Here is a 25,584-nt window from a genome sequence, read left to right as displayed (position 1 = left end):
CACAAATCCCCAACTAAAGTCTTATTATTTTCTTGATAGAAATAGAAATGTTGGGACTTGAATGAGCCTGATTTGAGAAAGTTGCTCTTTTAAAAGGTTTTGATTACCTTGTTCTTGAATAAAGACAGGCAGAGCAATGATGATAGTGGCAAAGGAAACACACAAAACCTTTCACAAATGATTTCAACTTTCAATCATATAAAGCCCCAATTTAATGATGACTTTAATTTTCAGGAGGAAAAAACTCCCCCAAAACCTGTCTTGTTTAGAATATTGACTTGCACTATATTTCTTGACTGCTAGTCCCTTCCCACCACAACTCTTACCCTAGCTTTACCTACTTTATATCAGGTCCAATGAGTGAATGTCTCCTCAGCATAGCCCGGGCCTGCGCATTGGTTAAATTAGTGGTTGTCTCTTCATTAATGGACAGAATACAATCCCCCACACCGATTCGTCCATCACGACTTATGGAACCGCCATGGATGATGCTGCGGACTATCATTCCCGAGCCGTCTTTATTGGAACTTACTGTCATCCCTGTTATAAGACAGGCATGGAGCAGATTATTGTATATATAAATAAGGAACATAGTGTATAAGGTGAAATACATTCCACCTGCACTGAGCACTAACAGAGCATGCAGATGCAGGAGATGTGAATTCCACCCCCTACATCTGGGTCTGCTGAACAGGATTCAATGCACTCTACAGGCCCAAAGATGCTATTCCAGCCTGTGGGCAGGAACAGCAGTCACAGCCCCTACACAAAGACATTCATTTTTGAAGTTTCTTACCAAACGAAAAATGTGATTGTAGTGGTATTTAAAATAGAGAGAAAGAAAAATAAAAAAAAGCTAGAGTGGGAGAGATATAAATTGCTTCTAAACATGATCAGATCGATCAGTCTTAGATTTTTTATAACACCATGTTAAAAGGTAATTTTATTTATTTTAATTATATTAGAGAAGGATTTAAAAAAAAAAAAACCAAAAAAAAAACCCCCCCTGAGGTTTGAAACAAAGTCAGGATCAATAAATAGGAACAGAAAATCAATACACCTAACACTAAGCAGCAAATTCTTGGTGCGTACAGAATGCCTGATCCAATGTCCACTGAAGTTCATGGGCATCTTCCCATTGATTTCAATGGGCACTGGATCAAGTAGTGCCTTATGATTTAGGTTAGAGTGTGTACTGTTGAGAGAGAGATTATATGTCAGTTATATACACTTTAGCTAGGTCACAGCAGTACCTTATAAGCCAACAATTACAGTCAATCCTTGTTTCCATCTTCCTTTCACTACAGGAAGTAGGAAAGACAGATGCTGCTCACTATTTTGTTTGATTCTGACTCATACTCACTGAAGGATTTCAAGTATGATTGTGTGTTCAAATATTTTTTAAATATGAGTTTTTCTATTTTTTATTTTTGAGGACATTTAGTGCTCATGAAAAGTACCTGACTATCATTCTCTAGAGCCATCTTTCTCTAATAATCCACAGAATAGGCAAAAGAAACGTACCTGTAGGACAGCAGGTCAATCTTTCTACTCAGCACTGCCAATGAACCTCTAGGGATGGGAGGTTAATACTATCTTCTTAACCAATTCTGTCTTTGTCCTCTCTAGTAAGACTGCCACAAAGTGTGCCAGTTAACACCAAATTATTTCAAACATAAGTACCTAAAGTTAGGCTCTTAAATCCATATTTAGCCTCCTAAATAAAAAGGACCTGATTTTTAGAGTTCTGACTACCCCCAGCTCCCACCGGCTTTAGTGGGAACTAAAGGAACTCATTGCTTCTGCAAAGCAAACCGGGGGGCCTAAATGTAGATATAGGAGCCAGCACCCAAAATCTGAAAATTTTGCCCAGCACATCAAGACCTTGGAACACTCATGAAGGTTATATTCAGCCTGCTTACAGCCCTAGGGCTTTTGAAAACAGGCATAAACGGTGAGGTAAACAAAACTGGGCACCTATAGGCACCACCATAAAGGTTCTTTCGCACTCACAAATAAAAAGTGAGAAACGCATTTTGAGAGGGGGAAATGTTATAATGATTTAAAGAAACAAGTAACAATAGGCCAAATACCGGCTTGTCCTATGCATGGACTCATGCCAGAAACTATAAAGCTCTTATTAGTGGCTCCTGATTACATGAAACCGCCTCTCTCTCCCCATTTGCAGTTGAGATCAGTGGAGGCTACTGAGCTGGAGCCTCCTGAGTTGAAGCAGGGGGCTGCTGCTAGCAGGGCACTGCCCTGAACTCTGGAACGTTCTTCCTTGCTTTGGCATGCCAGGGCCCAGATTTATTAACCTCCCAGGCACACTGCAAAGCCCATCTCTTTTTCAGGGCATTTAATAATGAAACAGATGGAAGGACACAAGGTTATTTGGGGTAGAGGACTCACCTTTGGCAGGTAATTTGAGCTCTGGGCAGGTTCTCTGATTGTCTCAATGAACATGTACATATGTATTTTAATCTAAATCACCCAGAGGAAAGGATGCTTTAGATTTTCATAAATTCTTCTACCCCATGGCTAGTAGTGGGAGTACATGACAGAAGTCAGCTGCCTTTATTCTGCCTCCTAGGTTAGTTATGTCCAAAGCAAATGCTGCACACATGACAGATGGCCAGCATAGGCTGTGATCTGGGGGCATCATCCATATGTTTATTCTCATACACTCCCTCATCCAGCAATAATCTCTGGGGAGATCCACTTGCACGGGTTATTCTTAGTAGAAACAGAATGCACCTGTAGTTCTATGTTGAGTTGCACTCAGCCAGAACACAGGCAGCATGTGTGTGCTCCTTTCTGTGGGCATTACCCATTTCCAGGGTGCCAACCAAAATATGTCTCTAGAATATGAACCCAGTTCCTCCCTTGGGTAAATGGGCACAGCTCCACTGTAATCAACACAATCACACCAACGACAAATTTGGCCCATTACCTATGAGATCACATCAATATTAAACTTTACTTGCATGTTGGATGTCACATCCACGACTTCAGAAGTACAAGCAAAGAAAACAAATTAAATGCCACTGCTGGTGCATCAACAGCTTTCAATAATATATTACCAGAGTAATGACACCTTACCTTTCATTATATCTGACACGTTCAGTTCTCCCAACATCATTTTTTAAATTAAACTGCAAGCTAACAGTGTTGTGTCTGAGTTTGAAGCCATGAACCGATGCCATTTAAAGAAACAAAATGCCAGTTCTCAACTGAAATAATTGACACAGCTGCAGCTTTCAACACTATTATACAGCCCTTGATTTAGCTCCTTTACTAAAAGTGAAAGTTAAAAGCAGTGCAGCCATGTGTGCAAAACGTTGGCCAGGCCCCAGCAGCACAGGGGTCCAGAACAAGAAGGGATTGCAAGGGGAAGGGGGAGGGGACGGCCAAAAGCTAGATTCTTTTATTTTCACATTATATCATACATACTACTACTAAGTAATTCCAGCTTTTTGCAATTTAACTTTGGACTACATATAAATATATAATTGGGTGTTCTTATGTTTATGTTTCACTGACATGCAACTTACTGACCCTACTCACTGCACCTACAGTACATGTGGACAGTATGGAGTGCTTAGTTATTCTTGGCAAAGGCTGGACTTTGGACTACATTGTGCCCTCCAGTTATATGGTGGGGAGCAGGGAGAGTAATAGCTCCCCACTCATCTTTGCACATCTTGGGTAAGGGATATCGAGAATCATACCATCTGCATTTGAAGCGGCACCGGGGCAGCTGTCTAGAGTTGTTCCTCTCCTGGGAACAACTCAGCAGAAAGATGGCAGGCCAGGGCTCCCCCTACATACTTCAATCATCAATACATGACTGTTAGCTATTTAGCTAACTAGAAGGAAATGACTACACAGGGCTACATTGTGCCCTACTTTGGGGGCAGTCCAGAGCTGCACTGCCCCATGGGGAACACCATAAGCCATTCTGTCTCAGAGTGGCGCAGTGCCTCCTGCGATTGACTAGATCAGAGGTGGGCAAACTATGGCCTGTGGGACCGTTCTGCCCGCCCCTCCCGCCCCCCACTGTCACCTGGCAGCCACAGCGCACTGTGCCGCCAGCGCTCTGGCCCACTGCTCCTGCTGGGCAGCGTGGGCGGTGTGGCTGGCTCTGGCCAGGCAGTGGGGCTGTGAGCTCCTGCTGCTCTTAGCATCATGATAAGGGGGTGGGGGTTGGATAAGGGGTAGGGGGTCCCAGAGGACAGTCAGGGGACAGGGGGCGGTTGGATGGGGCAGAAGTTGGGGGTGGGGGGAGGTCAGGGGACAGGGAGGGTTGGATAGGTGTGGGAGTCCCGGGGGAGAGGGGCTGTCAGGGAGCGGGGGTGTGGATAGGGGTTGGGGCAGTCAGGGGACAGGGAGCAGGGGGGTTGGATAGGGGGTGTGGTCCCGGGGGGCAGTTAGGGCATTGGTGTGGATAGGGGTCAGGGCAGTCAGGGGACGGGGAAGTTGGATAGGCGTGGGAGTCCCGGGGGGCCTGTCAGGGGGCGGGGATGTGGATAGGGGTCAGGAGGGCAGTCAGGGGACAGGGAGCGGGGGGGGGGGTGGATAGAGGGTGGGGTCCCGGGGGGGCGGTTAGGGGCGGGGGTCCCGGGAGGGGGCGGTCAGGGGACGAGGAGCAGGCGGGGTTGGATAGGTCGCGGGTTCTGAGGGGGGCAGTCAGGGGGTGGGAAGTGGGATGGGGCGGATAGGGGGCGGGGGCCAGGCTGTTTAGGGAGGCACAGCCTTCCCTACCCGGCCCTCCATATAGTTCGCAATGCCAATGTGGCCCTCGAGCCAGAAAGTTTGCCCACCCCTGGACTAGATGCACTGTAAAGGGAATAATTTACCACAACCTTTAAGGGGGTCAGCCTACATCCCTCTCCATGCAGCCAGCCAGCTTTGTTGGCCAATGCCTGGGGCGGGGGGAGGAGGGGGATGGAATTCCACCTCTTTTCTGCTGAGTTGTTTCCAGGGAATGGCCATGTTGGTTGTAGTCCCTGCATAGCCAGGTGCCAGGGCTGAGATGGCCCTTATACAGGACATACCAAATGGAGCAGGGAGCGATTACTGTCCATTCCCCACTGCAGGGCCTCTGAAGGGCAGCGTACATCTAGCCCAAAGTGTTTCAACTTGACAACAGGGCCTGAGCACTCCATACTGTCTTGTCATACTGTGGGTGCAGTCCTTAGGCCCAGGAAGTTACACATCCCAGATAAACATAAGACCTTAAAGTCTGGAATACCACCTAACAATTATTGAGTCTTTGAACTCAAAGTATTATCCATTAGAGAGACAAAAGGCAACTTTTTCAAACGTATTTAGGCACCTAAAGATGAAAACAGAAGTCACATGAAATCAATAGGAGTTAGGTGCTCAACCTGCTTAGGCCCTGTTGAAAATCCCGCTAGATACATATCTCTATGCTTAGGTGCCTAAATACCCTTGAAAATCTGGCCCAGAGTCCTTTAACCAAAGTCCTTTTCATGCTCCAGTGCAGAATGCCTCAACCCTGATAGGCGATTATACAAACTGCTTAGTCTCATTTTCCTCAAGTTTCAGTCATGACCTTAGCTTTATTTTATTCCATCTAAATCAGTTAATATAAATGATGGTAACTAAGAAAAAAATATTAAAAGTATTAGATTTTTTGACAAAACATTTCATTGTAGAAGTTCCTCCATTTTTTGATTTATTAGAAGGAAATATATTTGGTTGGACTATCAAGCACTTCACTTTTTTTGATTGTTGATTTTTATTTTATTATTGGAGTTTGACTGACTGATGAGGTAACGTCAGCTTTCACAACTCACAATGAACTGAGGACAGAGTATAAAGGGAAGTGTACACCTACCATACTACAGTGAAGATCTTTAGCAGTAACTGGAGTAGGCTGAAAACTGTGAAGACAACAGACCATACAGATAGGGAAATATTAGCCGAGAAAGAGCAATCAGACCAATGATCAGATACTCTACCTAGACTTGAATTGCCTTTTGCAATAGTGATAGTCTTCTCATGCATGTTTTCGGGTGTATTTTGGATTGTGGAACTTCCCTCAGTAGTAGATGTCAGGTAGCTCTTGTCCATTAAATACACTGGATCCTAATACAAAGAAAAACAACATTTCAATTCAAAACAGCAAGTTCAAAATATGACTGAACTTCATAGGATGTAAAAATCACAAATATTTGACAAAAAGCCAAGCTTTAAGAATAACAACCACAGTTGCCAACTTTCATGCAGTAAATAAGCACCCCGACTTTTACAATAAGCCAAAAATCAAGCGAATCCCATTTCAAAACAAGGCCAAAACAAGCCAATCCCTAAGAATCCCAACACTCTATGTGACTAGATCCCCCCCAGAGTGCAGTCTGGGACTGTGGTGGACCCACTGTGCACCCAACTCTCTCCCCCCCCCTTGCCCCTGCTTGCCGAGAACCGATAAAAAAAAAAAAAAAAAGAAGCAACAAGCAATAACAAGCAACAAGCCAAAAACTAGCCAACAAGCAGCTAACAAGCCAATTAAGCCAAAAACAAGCCCAATTTCTGTGTTTTTTCGTGAGTTTGGCATGTCTGATAACAGCTAATTTAATAAGAAATTGCAATTTATCCTTTTTTTTTTTTTTTTTTTTAATTAAAATCACACAGAGCCTTGGCTCCAGTTCCCCTATTTGCCCAGCCTCTGTGGTAGTGATTTATTGCTGTTACAGGCCAGCAATCAATTCCTTTACTAGCTCCTCCATTCCCCCAGAGCAAGGAGGACACAGAGAAAGAACTGTGACTCAGGGATACAGGGCCATCCCTAGCTATTCTGGGGCGCTATGCAGCCCCCCCGGAGGGGAGAGGTGGGGGGCCCGCATGCCTCCGTGGGGGGAGGGAGTGGGCTTGGGGGGCAGGGAGGAACCGCCAGCACGCACTCACCGGCAGCTGGGGCCGGGTCACTTCACTTCCCGCCGCCAGTGAGTGCAGGGAAGGCCCTGCTGCAGGCCTCAGGGGAGTGTGGGGGGGCTGGGGTGGAGCAGGAAGGGGCGGAGTGGGGCGGGTCTGGGGCAGAGCAGGGGTGAGGCCATGGGGAAGAGGCGGGGCAGGGGCTGGAGCAGCACGCAGCTGCGTAGGGCACCAGGAAATTTGGTGCCCCAAATTTCCTGGTGCCCTACGCAGCTGCGTACTTTGCATATGGGTAGGAACGGCCCTGCAGGAATGGGTCTCTGGGCCACACCACCTGACGGGGCTACTCCTAGGTTGGTAGTCCTTACTCTGGCTTGTGCCTAAAGTCACAATCCAGCTATGAGATACCATAGTTGACTCCCAGAAATAACTTTATGTTTGCCAGGAAGTAGCTGTGAGCAAATGTTGATTTTTAACAATGACCATGGCATGTAAATATATATTCTCTGTATAAAAGCCATACAACAGGATCTTTACTTTTCCAGTAAGGTCAGGGTGCACTGTGATAGCAGAGTTTGTATTTTGTGCAACTTCGGCTGACGTCTGAGGTTCCATCCAAGCAGCTATATTTTCATATTCAGCGAGTTTCTCAGAAATATCTGAAGGCATAGGATCCTTTTTGGAAACACCACCAGCAGGTACCATGCTCGTGTCCTCTAAGGATTGGTTCTCTCCCCCTCCCTGGATTAGATCTATGTTGTATAGATTCTTGTTGGATGGTCGGAAATCAATTGACGCACTTGAGGAATCTTCACCAGCACCCTGTTAAACAGAATCAGGAATAGTGAGAAAAAAAATTAATGATCTTACATAGTTAGGGCCTACCAAATTAACAGTCATAAAAAACGCATCACGGACTGTGAAATCTGGTCTCCCCAGGTGAAATCTGGTCTTTTGTGTTCTTTTACCCTATACTATACAGATTTTACGGGGGAGACCATCGTTTCTCAAATTGGGGGTCCTGACCCAAAAGGCAGTTGCAGCAGGGTTGCAAGGTTATTTTAGGGGGTTGCAAGATTATTTTAGGTACAGTAACTCCTCACTTAAAGTCATCCCGGTTAACGTTGTTTCGTTGTTACGTTGCTGATCTATTAAGGAACATGCTTGTTTAAAGCTGTGCAATGCTCGCTTATAACGTTGTTTGGCAGCCGCATGCTTTGTCCACTGCTTGCAGAAAGAGCAGCCATTGGAGCTACCTGATGGGGGCTGGGACCAGGGTGGACCAGCAGCCCCCACATCAGCTCCCTGCTCCTCTAAGTTCCCTGTGTGGCAGCCGCCCAGCAGGCTATCAATTGCCAGCAGTTCAGCTGTCCCTCCCGCCACTGCCAACATGCTGCTCCTGTCCTCTGCCTTGAAGCTGCTCCCGGGAGCCTCCTGCTTGCTGTGCGGGGGGTGGTGTGGGGGAGAAGGTGTCCCCCTCCCCCTTGCTCCTTTACACCATACACAGAGCAGGGCAGGGGGGACGACAGGGCTCAGGGAGCTTGCTGGCAGCAGCTGCTGTCTCAACATGCTGATCTATTTAAAAAGGCAATTTACTTAAGAGTGAGGTCAGCGTACTTAAAGGGGCAATGCACATCTCTCTCACACACAAGGTGTGTGTTTGTCTCTCTCTGCCATGCTGTCTTCCCTCCCTCCATTCATGCTGCCTTGTAGTGTGAGGCTACATTAACAACTTGTTAACCCTTGAGGACTCAGCCGAGTGCAGCGGCTCTGTCTGCAGATCTGGGCTCCTGGCCAGCAGCTGCCGTTCTCCAGCTGCCCAGCTCTGAAGGTGGCGCCACCGCCAGCAGCAGTGCTGAAATAAGGGTAGCACTACCATAACACTCCTTACAATGGCTAAATTTTTAAACTTGACTGGTGGTTTTGGATGTCTTGATTTTTGGATGCACAGTTTATGACACCTTAAAGGGCCGGGTTTTAGCAGTTCCTGAAAATCAGGCCCTTTAGAGTTGCAAACTGGCATGCAAATCCCTAGTCATTTTTGAAAATGCAGGCTACTCCCTACTGTTAAACTATGTATCAAAGACATTAAAGCATTTTCCTTCAACATCAGAAATAGTGCGCAATTTCTCTTATTCCATCTCTTTCCTTCTTCATTACAGTTACAAGAACTCTCCCCTCCATTAATTCTCCCACACTGCTCTCACAATATCCCTTATTCCTCTTTCAAATATCACTCATTTTCTATAAGGCACACCTTTAGAACTCAAAGTGCACAGCAAGCAGTAGTGTTTTGTGACATTTTACATCAGAAGGCATTAACATTTATTTTCACTGGCTTTTTAGATGTTCTGCTTGCTCCTAGTCCCATCATCATGTGTGAGCAAATGCACAAGCAGTACAGCAGATGTGAAGGCATCAGTTCTCATTGATGTCAGTGAAAGGTTTTTTTCATTGATTTCAATGGGAGCTGGATCAATCCCTCTAAGAGTAAATATAGTGTTAAAGGTGGAAATGGCAGCCGTCTTTCAAGCATGCAGATGATGACTAAATAGATTAGGGTTCCTGTGTTGTGTTCTGTAAATGGTAGGAGGTGATTTTATTTTTATTGCACCATGGTGATTAGAAGGATTTAGGCTTTTATCTCTTCAAATGTAACTTAGATGGAATACTCAAATGTGGGCCTGTTTTGATGACTATTGAGTGAAGATTGTCTTCTGATATAGTTTATTTGTGCATATCTATCTTTTTCTCCCTTCTGTGTATCTACTGCATTGAATACTAGTACACTGAAAAGCACAGCCATGCATGGACATATGGGTGGGCATTGGCTAGGTGGTTGAGTGTAGCTACCATATTTCAGTGCAGGTATTCTCCTTTTTATATTATATTTATATTATATTCTCTTCCAGTTATATATATAATCTATAACAACTGCAAGAGAATGCTGTAAGTCTTAACACACAAACTGAGAATTCACATGGTCTTCAGGAAGAAAGAAGCAACTTCTTTTAGACTGTCATTGACTTCAATTCATGGTACAGATATGGCCCATTTCATGGTACAAGGATGGGAAAGCTACATCACACATGGTCTGTTCATGTTTATTCTCCTGATGATGCTATTTCTGCTGCCTGAAAAACTTTAGGTTCTATATTTTAGTGCATATGCAGCTACAAATGAATTAAACTGGTTCCACTCCCCACATTTTTTGTTACTCTGTAAGAATGGTCAATGCTTTAAACTTTGCTACTTATATTTTATTTATTTGAGGAAAATGCATCAGATTATTTTGATTTAAAACATTTTTCTTCACTTATTTTGAAAACAATAAAGCACTCAAAAGCTTGTATTCCAGTGACCTATCATATGAGATGCACTTTCCAAATGGCTAGACACACCCAGTTTCACTGTTTCTCATAATGCCTATAGCATACGCTTCTTTGGGTTGTACTGCATCAGCCACTTGTTTCACAGGTCTCCTTGTTAACACTAGCTTCTCCACTGCCTTTCACCATGTGTAGTTGTTTACACTTTTGCAGAGAGTTGAAAGGGCTACAAGAATAGAACATTAACATTTTACACCCACTGTGCACTGATGTAAATATCTGCACAAGGAGCCAGGCAGTGGAGAATCAGACCTCTAAATTTTAAAAGCTCCAACAAAAACGGACTTTAAAAAATGCTGAAAAAAATGAAGACTTCAGGGAGCCCCAGCACCGTGTATTCTGTAAGACCAGCCTTTGTCCTGTAAAATGTATGTTTCTCAGCATGCATAGTGCATAATCCCTTTAAGTAACAATTACTAAGTTAAACAATGCAATCTGTCCCATTGGCAGAGCAAAGGTACACTCTGTTGTGGATTAGGAGATTCCATTAGGAGATGAACTCGGCTTTCAGTCCCATGGATAGTAAAGGCTGAACACATTCCAGAAGAGATAAAGCCAGCCACTGAGTCTCAGGTGTGGAGGAAGATGCAGCAGCTGCTCTATTCAAGATTACACACTGCAAACCATCCAAGAAAACTACATGGTGTCGCCTGCAAAGATGATGACGGGTCTACCTTGAATACTTGAAGAAACACACTGGAAAAGTCCTGGCTAAAAAAAATTAATAGTTTGCCAAGAAAACAAGAAAAAGCAATGACTGAGAGAAACAAAAAAGGCACCATCAATATACAAAAGCAATTCAATATGGGTATGTGAATGGCACAAAAATAAAAAATCATGTTTATATTTCTTAGGAACTTGTTCTTTGCTGATTGAGTTTAACTGCTAATGGAATCTCAATCAGCAATTAATTACAGCATCATTGTCTCAGGAACATAGTAAATTAATATAATTCTAACAATACCATGATAAAGATATGCTGAAAAGGAGACTTACTTTTGCTTTCATGCCTAAACTATTGTACCTGTAGTAGAATGCAATTTTTCTGTGTACAGCCATTTATGTAGCCAGTCTTTAATATGCTCTGAAATTTAATAACAATTTACATTTTTGTAGCAGACTACTCAGCACAAATTTGATGGTACAAATTGTCTCCCAATAGGTTAACTTTCTGGTGATACAAAATACAATCAAAGCTTTGAACCTTCTATCTCCTTCTCTCTCTGACATACAAGTCTGAAAGGTATCCAATCAACATTACCTAAATGAAATTGCACTTTAATCTGATAACGAACCTGTGAGCAGATGGAACTGTGGCAACATAATGCCTCTATATTTAATACAGCAGCTAGACATAAATATTGAGTTTTTTATACTTATAATCAAGGTCTGCCATCAATACAATTATATTTTCTTTTTACCTTGGGAGTTGATGATGGAAGAGAGAGGCTATAGTTCAGACCATCACTACAGCTACTGCCGTGCAGAGCTAACACAGAAGCCTGGAAGGTGTCATCATTGTCTGAAGTATACTGTGATTCAAAGGTGGATTCATCCGCTAGATCTGCCTCACTTGAGTCCACCTAATAACAAAGGCAATTTAATCAGGCTATCTGCGATCTTCAGACCACATAAGCCCCAAACACTTGCACATGTGTGGCTAAATCCTTGCTGGTACTTTGCTTAATATTTTTCTGTTTCTCTGTTTTATACAAAATCTTCTATACACAGTGGGCCAAATTCCACATGCAATTACACCTATGTAATCCAAAACTGAATAAAGGTTGCACAGGTGTATCTGAAAGCCAAACTTGGCTCTGAGTTTTTGCAAATACTTCAGAGCAGAGATTTGCTAATGGCCATGACCACTGATATTAGATAGTGGGAAAATGCTGCTTTATCCCATGCCGTCAACAAATCCCTGAGACTTTTTTGTTTGTTTGTTTTCCTGGGTGAATAAATGCTACAAAAATGGGAATCTTCACTTACTGCCATATTTTAGGGACAAATTAATTTCCCTCCACCTATAGCTTGTTTAAATAGGCTTGGTGGGTTTTAAAAGGTACAGAATTTTTTTTAAAGGTACAGAAATATTTTAATAATACAAACTTCTGGGGTTTTAGACCCTTTACTTTGTTCCCATATTTCCAAATTAGCTTGTATTATTAAAAAGGTTTGTAAGCTGCTATCTTTTAATGTGAGATAATAACTAATATGACAGATAGTGAGGCTTAAAAATCATGTACTATATGCATGTACAATCACTACAATTTCATAAGACTTCTAATATGCATATACTAGTACAGTGGCAGCTGTTTTATACTGTACTTTATCATTTATATACTCTGTTCCTGATTCTAATCTAATTCACATCAATGTAAATCAGGAATTACACTAGTGTAAAACAGGTGTATACCAGAATCATACCTACACTGTCAACTCCAAAAGAAGCAAATACAGCCAACTCTGTCGATAATCAGATTAAGACCCTTCTAAATACAGCTGGTAACACAGCTCATAATACTATATTTTATTTTATATGGTTAATCATATTATTAATTAGTAATTTCAGATTTCCAATTATGATAATTGTCACAATGGACTTTAATGTCTCAAAAGGATTGATTTCTTCTGTTGCATCAATGACCATGGATTAGAGCAATATCTTTTATATTTCCACTGAGACCCCTGTACTCACGCAAATGGACCTCTGTCATAACAGACTCAATTTTATCAAAGGTGTGTGTGTGTGTGTAGAAAAAAAAAAAAAAAGGTACTACCTTGCGTCCCTACACAATTCAGAGTAAATGTTTACATTCAGTCTTCAACTGACTCGGCTGTGCTTAGGTACAACAGCACATGCAATATGCTCTTCTGCTAGGTAGATTATGCTCCAAAATATACAACGTAACATACCTAACTCAGACTCCTGAAATACATGTTGCTAGGCCACAACAGGCCAGATGAAGGATGTCAAAGACTTTCCTCTGAATTTTTAAAAATGCATGCGGAAAACCTACAGGCCAAATCCTGAGCTTATAACTTAGTTTTAACTCAGGCTCTTTTAAAAAGTGTACTGAGTCCCATTTTCAAAAGTGATTTAAGCATTTAAGGGTCAGATTTTTAAGGGTATTTAGGCAGCTATCTCCCACTTCAATTGGACTAAGATGCCTAAATATCCTTAAAAATCTGGACCTTAGGAACCCAAATCCAATTGACTACCAAGGAGATTTAGGCATCTTAGGAAGCTAAGTCACTTAAGGTGTTTTGGAGAATTTTACCTTCAGTCCATATTCAGGCAAATTTAGACCAAAGTCTAAACTGCCTGAATAAGGATTGAGTAAAGTGAGTAAGGACTTCAGGATTTGGCCCTATATTTGTAAATGGAAAACAAGAAACTGCATATACTTTGCAGTCTCCGAGTCTTGAATTTGTAACTGCACAAGCAAATTCCCATTTCGCAGATACAATTTAGACACCCAATTATGAAAATTTAAATCTTATAATTATTTCATTTTTTGTATTGTTATTAATATATCAGCATTATTTTCAAACATTTTTCACATTCCAAGTCCAGAAAGGACCTCTGTGATCATCTTTCTGACCTCCAGTATAATACAGGCCATAGAACTTCTTCCAAATAATTACTACAGCAGATCTTTAAGAAAAACATGCAATCTTGATTAAACAATTGTCAGCCATGCAGAATCCATTTTGACACTTGGTAAATTGTTCCAATTGTTAATTACTCTCAGTGTCAAAAATTTCCTTTTTATTTCCTGTCTGAATTTATCTTGCTTCAACTTCTAGCCATTGGATCATGACTTACCTTTCTCTGCTAGATTGAAGAGCCCATTATTAAATATTTGTTCCCCCTGTAGACACTCAAGACTATAATCAAGTTAACCCTTAACCTTCTCTTTGTTAAACTAAATTGATAGACTCAAAGAGCTCAATCTATCACTATAACTCATGTTTTTCCTAATCCTTTATTCATTCTCCAGACTCTTCTCTGAACCCTCTCAAAATTTATCAACATCCTTGAAATGTGAGCACCTGAGCTGCATGGGCAAAATCTGTGGGTCAAATTCTGAGCTCAGTTTTTACTCAATCCTTACTCAAGCAAACTAACAATAAAGGAAATTTCTCACCCACAACCTAGTTTCTCTTTGATGTATCAATAAAGTCATAATCTTGTCAGGAAAATAACTGTGATATTATAAATACTGTACCATGACAGCAAAGCAAGACTGAACAGGAAGAGGATATTGACAGTGGGATTTAACGACATTGTTAGAAAAAAGCACTTTTGTAATTCACAAACAAGCTAAGAAAAAGCTATGACAAACACGTGGAAGGATTTAATTCTCCTATTCAACCGTTTTTTTTCTGTATGAAACATCCTCTTTAAGGATGCTGACAATTGTTTATAAATTTAACTTAAACTTCTCAACTCATATCTACATCAAAATATGACTTCAATGGGAGCTGAAGGTACTCAATATTTCTAAGTAAGTGCTCAGCATCATGCAAGTTCAGGACCCAGGTCTGTGCGAATAAAGAGAAGAGTACATTAAAAGTCTGGACTCCTATTGGCAGTTTTTCAAAATGCATAAAAAGTATCTACACTTCATGCAAGTTGCTTGCACTGTGAAAATCCATAGCTTTTATACTCTCAAATCTTGCGATCACTAATAAAAAGAAATGCAGGCAACTTTTAAAGAAAGTTGAACAGCAAGAATGTCATTTAAAGGCAAAACAGAGTTCGACTGACTTTTCAAACATTGTCACATGTTGGTAAATAGAAGTTTCTACTATGTAATTAAATAAAAGCTTATGTACAAAGGGCAAGGTTTTTCGAAGCCACCTATGAAGTCTGAATGCCCAGTGCCCATCATTACGATTGGAACTGGGCACACAAATCTCTTAGCTGGCTTTGAAAAAATCTCAGCCAAATATTTTCTTATTTTCCAGTAGCTAAAACATTCCAGCCAGATACTCAGCTGGTGCAAATTGGTGGAGCTCTATTGATTTCAATGGATCTATGCCAGTTTACAGCATCTGGATATCTGGCGAGATCATGATAGGTCACATGTGAAGTGAGGCTAAACGCTTTAAAAAAAAAATCAAAGACTTTTCATTACATTTGGACAAGGCAAAAAACAATGTTAAAAGGGTTTTAACAGAAATCTTGGTAAGTTGTGCCCACTAACCAGAGCCAGCTCAGCATGGAAGAGGGCTGCATCAACTGGCCCTTCCTCCTCAAGTGACTGGGCAGTGTAGAAAAAGGGATCTTCCTTAGCAGAAATATAACCCTCTTCTGGTGAAAGCTGCAGAAAGAATGAAGCTCTGAGTTGGATGAGTGGCCAGTATACAGGACATGCAGAGTCAGTAATGTTAAGGGAGTTTTAGAAATGCAAATAAATACCAAGTACAGAAGAGAGATTATCTCAATCAAAATTATAGTGTGAGGTAAATAAAATTATATATACTTTAATCTTCTCATGTTGTTTTACCTGCTGTAGTAATGAAACATTGGGATAGCCAACATTAGTGTCTAAAGATACTGTACATGTAAGTCTAATGCTTCTGTATTTTTTGCCCATAATTAAGCATTTACTAAAACAGTCATCACATGGTCCACCCAGGGGTACAGAGCCCAGAATTTTAATCACTGAAACAATAGGCCTCTACTACTAGAGCTAAAGGAGTAACTGTTAGCTGGTAGCAGTAGTGAGCTCTTATCCTCTATGTAGGCCAGCCACTAGAGGACGACAAAAGTCAGCATGGCACAGATGCATCAATTTTTTTCCATGTAATTTGCTGCTGCTGTTAGGTGCATCTGTCGAACACCCCCATAGAGCAAAATATTATTTCTAGTGTGGCAGAACTCAGCAAGTGTAACGTGTTAAATATTTAATGCTGAAGCTTTATACAAAGCCAGAGAAAAGTAACATTTAATCATGCCTCATCCTCTTTCATGCTTTAAACAAGATATTAATTCTGAAAAATGTGTTTTGCAAGAAACATTATTGTGCAACATGCAGTTTTCTTTCTAATCTGCAAAAGTTTCTTACAGGAAACAAGTTAAAAATATCTCTTTCGATGAAAAAAAAACAAAACAAAATTCCTTGCAAATTTTGTTATTATTAAAGGGTTACCTCCTAAAAGCCAGAATCTGAAATCAAGGAGAAGTCTGTGCAGGAAAGGACTGTGGGAATGTAACATTCCAGAGAGAGAAAAAAATTACTCAGTCTTAAAAATAAAATGGGCCAGATCCTCAGATGGTGGAAATTGGTGTAGCTCCACTGATTCCAACTTAAACCAGGGGAGAATCTGGCCCAATATTTTGCTTTTACTCTGTAATTATTCAAAGAAGCATTATCCCAAAGTAGCAGCCGTGTTAGTCTGTATCCGCAAAAAGAACAGGAGTACTTGTGGCACCTTAGAGTGGGTTGTAGCCCACGAAAGCTTATGGTGCCACAAGTACTCCTGTTCTTTTTGTGATTATCCCAAAGGTTTCCCTGGTCAGTGAGGAAGGGCATATGGTTCTATGAGCTCTGGCTTCTATTCATGTCTCTCTATGTGGTCTTGAGCAAGCTATTTACCCTCTTAGTAGTGCTTTAATTTCTCTCTCTCTAAAATGTGGGTAATCTTGCTTAACGAAGAAGGATCATTTGAGGTTTAATTAATGTTTGCAACGTGTTTTGAATTCATCGTTCAAATTAGGACCCCCGCCCAGCCAGAGTGCACAGAAGTGAATTAATAACAGATAATGTTACAGTTATAGGTCAGCAACTGCACAACAGCCTCACACTCCAATTAGCTGAAACACTATAGCATTTCAGTATAACTATTAGGTTTACACTGGATGAACTGAAGTGTACACATTTTTTAACATAAAGAGCATAATCTAAATATGTTTGATATTAAATAGCTATATGTTTCAGTAAGTCCTGACTAACACCAGAGTTAGCACAGCTCTGGAAAGGTGACATAAGGTTGGCTTTAAACCACCTTCACATACCCTCCTATCTGAGAGCATCCTCAGGACAATGCTAAGTTATGCCTCGCTATCCACAGCCCTAGGTGTCTGCGTTGGTAGCTGGGATGCTCCAATCATTCCCCTTTCCCCAGCCACGCCCCATAGATAGGGGGCAGGAGTGAGGGGCTGTAGAAGTACTACACCAGCTCTGTACCACCCAGGGATTTCCCACAGGCAAGGAGAAGATTCAGTGAGTCAGCTAAAATGCCTTTTGGCAGCTTTATGCCATCTGAGTGGCACAAAAGCAGTCATAGACTAAGCAAAGATATTGGCCAGCAACATATGAAAATCAATCATCTAGAGCCCAATCCTTACAGGCAGTGGTTTAGCAACTCCTATTCTAACTGCTCCTACTGGTGCTCCTTTCAGTGCTTGTACAGCTTCCTCCAGGCTGCCATTTTCCAAGTTGATATCATTGACAAACATCAGCCGATCTCCAGGAAGAAGTCTGCCATCTTGTTCAGCAACACCACCAGGAACCAATGAGCGGATTACAATTACTGTGTTTGCCGGGTCCACTGGGTCCTAATTGAAAACAAAGTGAGGAAACCAGTTCATATGCTTATTTTTAATTAATAAAAAGTTATCTACCCTGTATGGGCCAGCTCCTGAGGTCCTGACTCAGTCCTTACTCGGGAAAACTCCAAATGACTCTTCAAAGTGAGCTTACCTCAGTAACGGCTCAGGACACTTAGAAAAGACCTCTGGATTTGGCCTTATTATTATTTAGTCATTTATTTTGATACATAAAAGCACAAATAATTAGTCCTCACACGCGCTGAGTGCTTTTACATCATCTAGTTTCACAGTAAAGCTACTGAATCATGGATTGCACTTCCCAGTGTAACAAAGAATTACATGCCAGCAATTAAAACAAACACCTTCCACTGTAACAACATCTCTCCAGCCCTCAACCTTCCACATGTTCAAATGCCTGGGGATAAAAGCTTGGAAGATTAACATATCTGGGCTCTGATGGACCAAAGGGTTTATTTAGAGTCTCCTTGCAGCTCGTAGTACTTGATCTCACTCAGTCATGAAGAGACTTTATAATAAGAGAGGAGCCCTTATACGTACATGAGACAGGCATTTTAATAGAGACTTACACATGCCATTGTAAAGTAAGTTTATGAAGCACTTTATAAACAATGCAATATAAAAAGAGTAAAGTTTGCTTTTAACACTTAAAAATATAATCCCCCACTCCCTGACACACTCATTTTAATTAAACATACTGTAATCAAAGACCAAGAACAGGAACTTAATCTCTATAACAAAATCTAAAGTATCGGAGTTATATACATTTGCATAATACTGCACAGACTCTCACAAGGACCATAGTTAAAACATCAGACGTTAATTTCCCACAATATGTTACTTTCATTCCGCTGTGCAAGCACAGTAGGATATTACATAATACAGTATAAGCTTTATTAATTCTAAAAGCTTAGTGGTTAAAACCCTAAATTACATAGTGGTACCTAGATCAACACATTTAGCAACTTCAACTTAGATACCATAGCAACTTTCCATGCCAATATATTAAGTATTGGAAAAGATGCTAGCTTAGCACTACAAATTGTACAACTGAAAATATGGAAACAAGTGCCTCTTGAGAGTTAATATGAAGAAATGACAAGATCCCTGACAACCCATGGGAATTAGTATGACATAATAAGGTAGAGATCCATGCGAGAGTGGTAAACAATACCACATAATAAATGTCTTACAGAGTGTAATCTCTCTGGAGACATTACTTGAGTGGGAAGCAGCCTTCACAACTTCCTCCAAGAGCATTATCTGAGATGGGACTGCATTTTACCTGTCACACTGATTATCTTCCCCCCTTTCAAGGAATCTGCTTACAGTTATCCCATTATTCAACATTAGGGTTGCTAACTTTCTGACGGAACAAAACTGAAAACCCTTGCCCTGCCCCTTCTCCTAGGCCCTACCCCGCTCACTCCAGTCCCCCCTCCCTCCATTGCTCACTCTGCCCCACCCTCCCTCACTCGCTCATTTTCATTGGGCGTGGGGGGGGGGAAACAACTCATGCTTATGTAACCGTAACTATAGTCAAAATTAAGAATTAACTGAAAAATTGCTAGAAATAAAGACAAAACTTCTTCCAAATATAAACTATACTTTAAATTTAGCTCATCCTTCATATTCCTGAGAGAAAAGAAGCATAAATATTATGAATGACTTTTCCATATTATACATGAGAACAGTAAATCAATTTCATGAAATCTCAAAGAACTGATAGAAATAAATATGAAATATGTTCATAGTAAATATCAAAATGTTCACAAGAACTGTACATTTATCTGATAATCTCCAGAATTCAGAATATGGAACCATTATTAGACAATGTAATGCTATTATATTCCTTAACTGCTCACTATGTAAAGAAATACTGTGGGGGTGTATTTTCAAAAGACCCACCCTCTAGCCTATCCATAAGAAATGAAGCGTGGGCATAATTTTCAACTGCAGTTGAACTCTGGATGCAAACCAGAACACTTGTGTCGCTCAGTACTTAACTGCAGGTGCAAATCATCTGGTTAGAACCCCTGAATACATTGAACTGTGTGCACAACTCATTGCACTCAAAGAATAGGAAGCAGCGCCTTTTAAAAACCTAGCCCTTTATGTGAATATTTATTTATTTGGGCTGGATTGATAGTCTGTGCTCTTAATATAATAAGAGGAATGAAGAATATAGTTAATGAGATGTCTGAGTAAGACCCAGGAGGAGTATGAAAATTTTATTACCGGGTTACTCTAACATGAGAATATTGTCTGGTTTTCATTCACCTCACATATAAAATATATATTTATAAGATGGATGGGATCTACATTCAATACAAAATATTTTACCTTCTTCTGTTAAAATAAGGAATATAGATGTTACCTGGTAGTCTAATATGCTAAAGCCAAGTCCCATGCTCCCTTTCTCCAGCTCAACGTGTTGTATTTCTGTTTCCCACATTGCCAAAGGAGATCCTTGCACCTCGTCAATATTCTGACCTACATCAGCCATTTCCAAGCCAGTACCCTCTGTGTCTGAGGAGCCAATGACTTCACCAAGGTCTACATGAGACTGGAAAGACAAAGAAAACCCACCAACCCCATAATATTAATGTGGCACATGTAAAATTTAATGAATTACCAGTACCAAGTGATGCACACCAAAATGGAGATAAAAGCTCAAAGGTTATATTTCATTTTATCTGATGGTGCAGAGTATCTAGGGAATGTAACAAACAAAAGTATATAATAAATCTAATACAGAAGGATTAAACATCATTGCTCAAGTGTTTTAATATCAAAGTTATACTTTTAAAGAACAGGGTCTATGCCTGTCATAAAACATGCAATCCCACAGGAAATTGCACTTCCAACATGGGGTATTGTGCATTCAAATGGATTCTTGCATGCAGAATTAATCATTCTCTCTAGCTATCTACACGTTTATACTACATCTATCATCTCAGACTCTTCGACAAATGTACAGTTCACATCTGCAACCTGCACCCTAATAGATTTAATAGTATTGACAGTATTCATTCCTTTAGTGGAATACAGATGTTTAGCAGTGAGGAGACAAATTTTGCTCCATATGCCATATAAGCACAAAATTCAAAATACATGGTGAATCTCCCTCTACAGAAACCGCCATACACTACTCCAACATACAGATATACTAAGTGGGTAAAGTTTACAAACATGGTTTCTAAGGTAATGAATTATGCCTTAACCCACATTCTACCTCTGTGATGTACACAATCAAAAGGAGATGCCACATTTATGTGGCGATAATGTGCAATACCAGTTGTATGACTAAGAATGATACCAAATGCAATGGCATCTCAACAGCAGCAAGGCATTCGGATGCAGTATTGAGAGCACTGACAAGAAGTTACTTACATTGTGCAGTAACAAGGGTTCTTTGAGATGTGTCCCCCTATGGGTGCTCCACTGTAGGTGCGCCTGCATCCCTGCACTGCTGATCGGAGAACTTTGGGATCAGTGTCTGTTAGGCCCACACATGTGCTGTCCCTCCTCGTGCTGCGCCACAAGGCTAGACAGTGCGGGAGCTAATCCCCCTCAGTTCCTTCTCCACCCCAGAGTCATTGACAAGAGCTCCGTAGTAGAGAGGAGGAGGGTGGGTTGAGGAGCACCCATAGGGACACACATCGTGAAGAACCATCGTTACTGCACCAGGTGAGTAACTTCTTCAAGTAGTGTCCCTATGGGAGCTCCACTGTAGGAGACTCCCAAGCAGGATCCCTCCTGGAGGGCTGGGGCTTTGGAGTCGGGTCAGTTATAGATGACAGTATTATGGAGCTGAAGATGGCATCGGAGGCAGAGTCCCCCAGTAATCGCATAGTGTTCTGCGAAGGTATGGAGTGACGCCCACGTCGCCACTCTACAGATTTATGAGATAGGAACATTCTTGAAGAAGCCAACGGATAAAGAGATCGACCTCATGGAGTGTGTGCAAATAGTATCTGGAGATGTCATATTACAAATCTGATAACATTGTCTAATGCAGCCCAGGATCCACTTTCCGCTATTACTCAGAAATGTGCAATAACTGAGCTCCTTACAGTGTCAAAACATGATCTATACAGGACCAGGAGTATAGTTATTCCAGATATTGCCTGGATTAATTTTCAGTGTAACCTAGTAGACAGAGCACTGGACTAGGACTTGGGAGACCGAGGTTCTATTTATGGCTCTGCCACTGGCCTTCTGAGTGACCGTGGGCAAATCAGTCACTTGACCTCCCTGTGCCTCAATTTCCCCAACTGTAAAATGGGGATACTGACCACTTTCATAAAGTGCTTGGAGATCTCCTGATAAAAAGTCCTGCTGCTAGTTATTATTAATAATAATATGGAGGACATTTCTCCATGTTTAGAAGGCCTGTCTGCACATAGCTTTGAGTTTATGAACACCACATTCACATTTTAACATAGCTATGCTCATTTACCGTATTATGTATGCCCATTTGCATGGCATGTATTCTCATAGACTTTAAGGTCAGAAAGGACATCATGATCATCTAGTCTGACCTCCAGCACATTGCAGAGGACAGAACCTCACTCATTCCCTTCTGCAGTAGATCCCTAACCGCTGGCTGAGTTACTGAAGTCCTCAAATCTTGATTTAAAGACTTCAAATTACAGAGAATCCACCATTTACTCTTGTTTAAACCAGCAAGTGACCCATACCCATGCTCCAGAGGAAGGTGAAAAGCCCCCAAGGTCTCTGCCATTCTGACTTGGGGAAAAATTTCTTCCCAACCCCAAATATGACGATCAGTTAGACATTGAGCATGTGGGCAAGACACACCAGCCAGACATCTGGGAAAGGTTTCTCTGTAGTAACTCAGAGCCCTCCTCATCTAGTGCCCCATCTCTGGACATTGGAAATATTTGGTACTAGCAGTTGCAGAGGGGCCACATGCCAATGTAGGCAATCTCATCATAACATCCCTTCCATAAGTGTATTAAGCTCAGTCTTGAAGTCAGTTCGGTTTTTTGCTCCCACTACTTCCCGGGATAACTGTTCCAAAACTTCACTCCTGTGATGGCTAGAAACCTTTAATTTCAAGCCTAAACTTGTTGACATACAATTTATATCCATTTGTTTTAGTGTCAACACTGGTGCTTAACTAAAATAACTCCTCTCCCTCATTGGTATTTATCTCTCTGATATATTTAAAGAGAGCAATCACATCTCCCCTCAGCCTTCAATTGATTAGGTTAAACAAGCCAAGTTCCTCTCATAAGCGAAGTTTTCCATTACTCTGATCATCCTAGTGGCCCTTCTCTTCACCTGTTCCAGTTTGAATTCATCTTTCTTAAACATGGGAGGCCAGAATTGCACACAGTTTTCCAGATGAGGTCTCATCAGTGCCTTGTATAATAGTACTACCACCTCCCTGTCTCTATTGGAAATATCTTGCCTGATTCATCCTAAAATGGCATTAGCCTATTTCATGGCCACATTACACTGCTGACTCATAGTCATCCTGTGATTGACCAATACATCCAGGTCTTCCTCCTCTTCAATCACTTTCAACTGATACATCCCCAGCTTATAGCAAAAATTCTTGTTGTTAGTCCCTAAGTGCATGACCTTGCACTTAGCACTATTAAATTTTATCCCAGTTCTATTACTCCAGTTTTTAAAGTCCTCCAGATCTTGTATGATATTTCGGTCCTCCTCCATATTGGCAATACCTCCAACTTTGGGTCATCCATGAATTTTATTAGCACACTCCCACCTTTTGTGCCAAGGTCATGAATGAGAATGTTAAATAAGATTGGCCCCAAGACCAATCCCAGAGGAACTCCACTAGTTAACTCCCTTCAGCCTGACAGTTCACCTTTCAATATGACCCACTGTAGTCTCTCCTTTAACCAGTTCCTTATCTACCTTTCGATTCTCATATTAATCCCCATCTTCTCCAATTTAACTAATAATTTCACATGTGGAACCAAATCAAATACCTTACTGAAAGTCAGGCAGATTAGATCTACTGCATTTCCTTTGTCTAAAAATAAGTTATCTTCTCAAAGAAGGAGATCTACCTTTTCTAAAACCACACCATAATTACTACTTACATCTATGGCCTTAACTACTTTCTTTTGTTCCAAGACCTTGCATACAACTGAGATCAAACTAAAAGCCCTGTAGTTCGATGGATCTTTCCCCACTTTCTTAAAAATAGGTTCTATACTAGCAATTCTCCAGTCATAGGGTACAACCCCCGAATTTACAAATTCACTAAGAAATCCTTGCTATGGAGTTTCTCAGACCTTGACTCTGGAATTTTCCTTCACCAGGGATCAAATGGAGATTATGTCCGTTTCTCTTAGGGCATGATTAAGGGTACGATTCTGTCATGGAGGTTACAGATTCCATGACTTTCTGGGACCTCCCATGACTTCTTCTGTGGTGGCCGGCCTCAGGGCCGCCAGAGCAGCTAGCCAGCGATTGGTCCAGGGCTGCCAGAGCACCAGCTCCAGGACTGAAGTAACAGCCATGGTTGGGTCCACACCCCCACCAAGGGCAGGAGCAGCGGCAGGATTGGAACAGCTGCTGGAGGTCAACTCCTGGCAGCGCTCTGACTGTTAGCTTCCCCCAGGCTATTTTTTTTTCGTAAAAGTCACAGACAGGTCGTGGGCTTCTGTGAATTTTTGTTTATTGCCCATGACCTGTCCCTGACTTTTATTGAAAACACCCATAACAAAAGCTTAATCTTAGGCATGATGCAAGGCAATCAGTTCTTTTGTGTTAATCAGAGCTGGTGAGTTAGTATATGGTTTGAGGGAAAGTTTGTCCTTTTCCATCGCTAATTTAAAACTATAATGGTCTTTCAAATCTTTCTACATGAAATCTTGTTGGTTTACAATAAGGTATATTTTATAATAACAATAAATAAATTAGGTGTTGTTTTTAAATTAACAGTAGTACCTTTTCTGTGAGCTGAATCTCAGAGAGGGTCAGATTGTCCAACTCTGACTGACTGACGGGTGGAGCAATGGGACGGCAGCAGACCATTGTAACCTTGATAGGCAGCTCTTTTAAAATATTTACCACATCCTTGTGATTTTCCCCAAGCAAAGATATTTCATTCACCTGAGGAAAAACAGAACAAAGCACATTCAGTAGAATGACAAAGAATAAAAATGAGAATAAACTTGTTAGCATGGATTTACAGATTGTAAGGCCAGAAAGGACCACTCTGATCATCTAGCCTGACCTCCTACATAACAGAGGGCACAAAACTTTCCTGAAATAATTCCAGTTGAACTAGAGATTCTCTTTTAGAAAAGCATACAATCGTGATTTTAAAATTGCCAGTGATGGAGAACTCACCACAATACTTCGTAGATTGTTCCAATGGGTTGTGAATCTGGCCCTTTTTAAAGCAAACAAGCAGGGAGAAGTAGGTGAGGGAGGCGCAGAGAGAGAGAGACGTGTGCGACCACTTGTACCTAAGCTACTACTAATTTATAGTTAAGTAATCAATAATTCTTTATCATCAGGATGAAGTCTAATATAGAATTCTCTCCCTTCCCCCAATGTTGGACACAACTCTTCTTGAGTTAGGAAACTCACCTATAATATTTAGAAATAGCAAGGATGTTTTAATACATCATTCAGACTGAAGTTCTCCATGATCACACAGCTTTTCTTCCTATACAGGCAGGCCCCTAAGGAGCCAGTCAT

The 25,584-nt window shown here is 41.3% G+C and overlaps 1 protein-coding gene across 1 annotated transcript in view; it reads right to left on the bottom strand.

Moving 5' to 3' along the window:
* MPDZ (multiple PDZ domain crumbs cell polarity complex component) overlaps positions 1-25,584 on the bottom strand; it is a 123,903-nt gene that overhangs the window by 52,502 nt on the left and 45,817 nt on the right. Inside the window, exons 15-22 of the mRNA XM_065405917.1 lie at positions 24,826-24,990; positions 20,249-20,437; positions 17,650-17,859; positions 15,503-15,619; positions 11,711-11,872; positions 7,438-7,722; positions 5,988-6,114; positions 342-540 (exon numbers count right to left, since the gene is read on the bottom strand). Coding sequence (XP_065261989.1) covers positions 342-540; positions 5,988-6,114; positions 7,438-7,722; positions 11,711-11,872; positions 15,503-15,619; positions 17,650-17,859; positions 20,249-20,437; positions 24,826-24,990 — 1,454 coding nt within the window. The remainder of the gene's footprint in view (positions 1-341; positions 541-5,987; positions 6,115-7,437; positions 7,723-11,710; positions 11,873-15,502; positions 15,620-17,649; positions 17,860-20,248; positions 20,438-24,825; positions 24,991-25,584) is intronic.

Source organism: Emys orbicularis, chromosome 6, assembly GCF_028017835.1.
Source record: "Emys orbicularis isolate rEmyOrb1 chromosome 6, rEmyOrb1.hap1, whole genome shotgun sequence".
Lineage (NCBI taxonomy): Eukaryota > Metazoa > Chordata > Testudines > Emydidae > Emys > Emys orbicularis.
Note: the sequence above shows the minus strand (reverse complement) of the source record. Positions and strands in the feature narration are given on the sequence as shown.